This window comes from Frankliniella occidentalis, unplaced genomic scaffold (assembly GCF_000697945.3).
Source record: "Frankliniella occidentalis isolate FOCC.00 unplaced genomic scaffold, Focc_3.1 Scaffold8, whole genome shotgun sequence".
In the NCBI taxonomy this organism is placed as follows: Eukaryota; Metazoa; Arthropoda; class Insecta; order Thysanoptera; family Thripidae; genus Frankliniella; species Frankliniella occidentalis.
The window spans coordinates 720921-725556 of record NW_026267138.1 but is presented as its reverse complement, the minus strand read 5'-3'; the positions used below and the strand labels follow the sequence as shown (position 1 = coordinate 725556).

General features: G+C 57.5%; 1 protein-coding gene across 1 annotated transcript; it reads left to right on the top strand.

Annotated features, from left to right (window-relative positions):
- Window positions 1–2619: 2619 nt before the first annotated feature.
- On the top strand, window positions 2620–4040 carry LOC113203853 (uncharacterized). The gene is made up of 4 exons (XM_052275418.1): window positions 2620–2643; window positions 2725–3051; window positions 3481–3636; window positions 3720–4040. Exons 1-4 carry the CDS (start codon window positions 2620–2622, stop codon window positions 4038–4040), a joined length of 828 nt encoding a protein of 275 aa, XP_052131378.1.
- Window positions 4041–4636: the final 596 nt, after the last annotated feature.

Here is a 4636-nt window from a genome sequence, read left to right as displayed (position 1 = left end):
AATAGGTGATAAGGGACCGTGGACCCGTGGGGCTGGGGGTGTGGGGAGTGGGGGGCGTCCCTCAGGGCCCCTATGGCACACCATGGCCGCCTGTGACGAGCCATGAATCAACGCCCTGATCACCACCACAGAGAGGGAGAGAGAGAGCGAGCGAGCACATCACATCACATCCTAAAGGCTCATCGGAAAGCGGGACGGCAGGGAGACGGGAGGGGTGGGCGGAAAGGGGTGGTATTTGCCTTCCCCCTGGCGGCGGGGCGCTGAAAGACCCCCATGACAATGAAGTACCACCCCGCTCCCCCGCGCACCCCGCCCCGGTTGGGGGGGTCAGCCCGCCCGGCCCGCCCAGGCTCCATGCACAGGCATGCCTACTGGACCGGAACGGACCAGTCTCAAAGTTAGGAGGTAAACCTGCGGCGGGGGCGGAAGGGGGAGATAAGGGAGGGGCTGGGTTGAAAGAGACGCGCTTTAACCAAGGTGGAAGGGAAGGCAGCAGTTTGCTAACTTCAAGGGAAGCCCGCCCCGCCGCCGCCCCGTCCGGCGCGATGCTGAGGAGGGACCGCCTTCTTCGTGTCAGCCCCCCCTCGCTCACCCCTTTATTGACGGTGGTGCTCGGTGTTGCGTCGGCCGTCAGTAACCCGTTCCTCTCTGTTGTTGCAGCCATCAAGGGCCGTCCCTGCTACGTGGAGAGCGACACTTACGACAACGGCGAGACCTTCATGCTGGACTGCCGCACGCAGTGCACCTGCCAGGTGAGTGACATGATTGACAAGTGCGTATGACATGGCTGGCTAAACCAGGAGCATCCGATGCTCTCTCGTTGCTAGGCGCTGCCTGAAACTCCCCGTACAAGTAACTCTTCTGAATCGTTGTCCAGGGTATAGAACAAGGTGTGTGATAACCGTGTGAGGGAAGAACGCCCGTCATTCGCCGTTACGAACCCGCAAAGTTCAGCCTCCGCAAACTCTGATAGCGCCTGGTGGGTAGGCAATATCTTGTCTGCGATGCATACGGGTACTGCGGGTTGGCCTACCGTGAGCCTCGCAGGCGCCAAGCCTCGGAACTTGCCGAAATAAATCTGAGAAAAACGGACTTACTTTCTGTACGATCCCTTACACGCTACTAGTCTCTTGTAAGTGCCATTTGTGTAGGACCTTCTTTTTCTTCAGTTTGTTTTTTCATGCGACTCTCATGTCGCGCACTTTAAATACGGGGAAGGGGGAAGGTACATCCTCGTGGCGGAGAGTGAGGGTCTATTAGCGTCCCGCTCGAGGTCCCGCAAGAGTTGTTGGAACTCGCGGCCCCCGGCAGTCGATGCCCGAGTGTCCCGGGTGTGCCACTCTGCCCGCCCCGCCACGCCACGCCACGCCACGCCACGCCACGCGACGCTCACACACGCGCTAATGGCCCTGCCACACCCCCACCCGGGACCCACGTCAAGGCACGCGTGCCTTATGTAAACTGAGCAACACTGGCGGACACGCTGATATATTCTATTTATCCCGACGGCCAGGAGGGCTGTCCCGAGGACACTGTCCTGCTGTCGGCGACGCGGGTCTCGGTCCCGGCCGCGGCAGATGGCGCAAGAGGCCCTAGAGTCATGAAAGAGAGACTCCTAATTCCATTTCATAAGGAGCCCGACGAGGGGGTGGCGGCGGCGGGTTGGTTGTCACCCTCATTCTCCCCCAACTCCCCCCCCCCTCTCTTTATTTTTCTCTTCTCTTTCTCTCCCTCCCAGACCGGCGGCGTCCTCCGTCGCCTTGCTTTCAGCGAATTGATGACATTTCCATCCGAAAACACTCGGCTGTATCCTGGACATGGCAGTTAGTTCAACTTCTTCTGGAGAGCCAAAGAGCGCCCCAACGTCCTTCCCCCGCCACCGGCTCATCCCCCTTGATATTTTTTTTCCTGTTTGTCTTCTGTTGCCCTCTGCCCTGGTGTCTGGGTTTTCAGAAATGGAGGGGTCGGCGTCCGGTATGATCTCGTCCACGAGGCGAGGCGGGCGGTCGCGTGAGCCAAATGCAAATATCGGGATGATTAACTACCGCGGAGATGAGGATCTCATCCTCCCGCGGACCAGAGAGGCTGGGGATGGTGAGCCACGGCGGGGAGGTGGTCTGGTCCATGCGGCGCAAATGTTGTTGTTTCCGACTACCACAGCCGCGGATAACATGTGTCGTGTGCGTTCGGGCCTCCTCTCTGTCAGGGAGTACAACTTAAAACCACCCCCAGAGCAGGCGCTGGCCTCGACCACCCACCACCACGCACCACCGCCGAGGCAGAACACGCCGTGTGTTGACCTCTTGCCTCTCCCCCATCAGTCTGACGGACTCTCTATCCATTCCCCCCTCCCCCTTCCCGCCCTGCCTCACGAGCCCCGCTGCTAATAAACATCCGGGGTACCGAGACAAATGGGAACCCAAAGCCATTTGGTCCATGGCGGAGGCTGTGAGGCGAGGCCCGGTCCTGAAGCACCTCTCCCTTCTCCTCTCTGGAGATTTAAGGTATGGGGCGTGTCCGGTCCGGGTTTAATCAAAGACTCAATAAGTGACTTCAACGACTTTTAAACAACGACTGACAACGACAGTACAGTACAAGTTTCCACTGAAGACTGAAGACATGACACTTTCAATAAGTCGACAGGTAAACAAATTAAGGAAGAACATTTGGCGCCAACTGACAATATGACCAGCTTGTAGCATTAAATATAAATCTCTGTTCCAGAACGGCACGTACGCGTGCGCCAGCCTGTGCCCGCAGGAGGGCATGTCCCCCCGCGGCTTCTCGTGCCCGCACCCGCGCCTCGTCGAGCTGCCCGGCCAGTGCTGCCGCGAGTGGATGTGCGACAGCGACGCTGCCGAGCGGCCGCCCCAGTGCCCGCACCTGTCGTCGGCGTGGTCGCCGTGCTCGCGCACCTGCGGCACGGGGCTGTCGGTGCGCGTGACCAACCAGAACCCGAGCTGCGTGCCGCTCAACCAGACCCGGCCCTGCCAGCTGAGGCCGTGCATCACGCCGCCCGGGGAGCGGCGCCCGCCAAGAGCCAAGATACGGGTGAGTAGGGATTGGAATTTTCTAGAGACGTACTGTCGGAATTTTTTTTATTATTTTTTTCGAGAACTTAATTTTTTTCCGGAAAAAGTTGTCTCTTTAAAATCCCTACGGATGCGGATGAGTGGTGACCCACGGGCTCGGGGTTGTGTTGCAGCGAGGCCACGAGTGCAAGGCGACCCTGCGCGCGCCGCGGCCGGTGCGCCTCAGGCTGGGCCGCTGCCGCTCCAAGCGGCACTACCGCCCCAAGCACTGTGGCGCGTGTGCGGCGCGAGGACTGTGCTGCGCGCCGCGCCTGTCGTCCTCCATCAAGGTGGGCGTCGGCGACACTCGGACGAGCTGAGCGGAGCTGAGCGGAGCTGAGCGGAGCTGAGCGGAGCTGAGCTTGAGGGACGGGCTAGCGAGCGTCAGCTGGACTGTTTTGCTGCGCAGGTCGAGTTCGAGTGTGACGGTGACCCTCCGGCTGACGCGGCAGCCGTCGCCGTGCTGGGTGCCGACATGTGGGAGGATGACTTCGCCACGACGACGCCCTTCCCGACCAGCAGCGTGCTGCTCGCCGCGGACCCCCGCGACAACCTGGTCGATCCGGTGTGTGGCACTTCTTTGACGTGCGGTGGGGAGCGAGGAGCGGGGCGCCCCGCACTTACCGCCGACGCGTGTGTATGTTGCAGGACGACGACGAGGACGACGGGGACCAGGACGCGGAGGTGGATCAGGACCCTGACGAAGAGGATGACGTGGAGGGCGAGAACGAGGAGGGACACCGCTTCTCCAAGGGCCGGCAGGGCCGCCTGTGGAGCGTGTTTAGCGCGCCTCGGAAGCACCACAAGCAGCACCCGCAGCAGCACCCCCGGAGCACAGCCGTGTTCGCCGTGCAGTGGATCACCAAGTGCGAGTGCAGCAAGTGTGCCGAGGACCGGCCGGAGACGACGACCAAGGGCATCGCCAGGATCAGGATCTTGCACCGCGTGCACAGAACTACCGTGTCGTGAGCGGGGAAGACCACCTCACTCACCTGGTGACACCACTAGAGTAGGTGGAGGAACCACCAGTCACTCATGTACAGATCACTAGTGTAAGAACTGCTTTGATACTTTGGAAATGTTTTATTTTTAATATAACATTAAGAAATAGAAAAGTGTCCTGTGTGTCATGGTTCTAGTATTTTCAAATATCCTTTTTGAATTAAATTAGTAACATATTTGTTTGGGTAGTGTTCCATGAGAGAAGGTGAAAATAGCAGGAATGAAATGTACTGAGGTTTTGATGTTTCATCTACAGCATTCTAACAGTTTTCTTATTTAGTGAAAATGTTTGAAAATAATTTTTAAGAACACACAACAACAGATTTTTAATAGGTGTACTTTTGTGTATTTCACTTCATGCATGCAAATTCTGATTTTAAAGAAGTATTTAACAATTTCTAAATAGTTTACATGTTTCACATATCATTTGTAAAGTGCAGATTTTTTTAAAGGACATTCCAGAAAATTGTAAAGTTAGTCAAATGCAGGCTGATACAGCATTTTTATTTCTGCTGATGGACCGTAGACTCGAGCATAGACTACATGTGCAAAGCACACTGGAA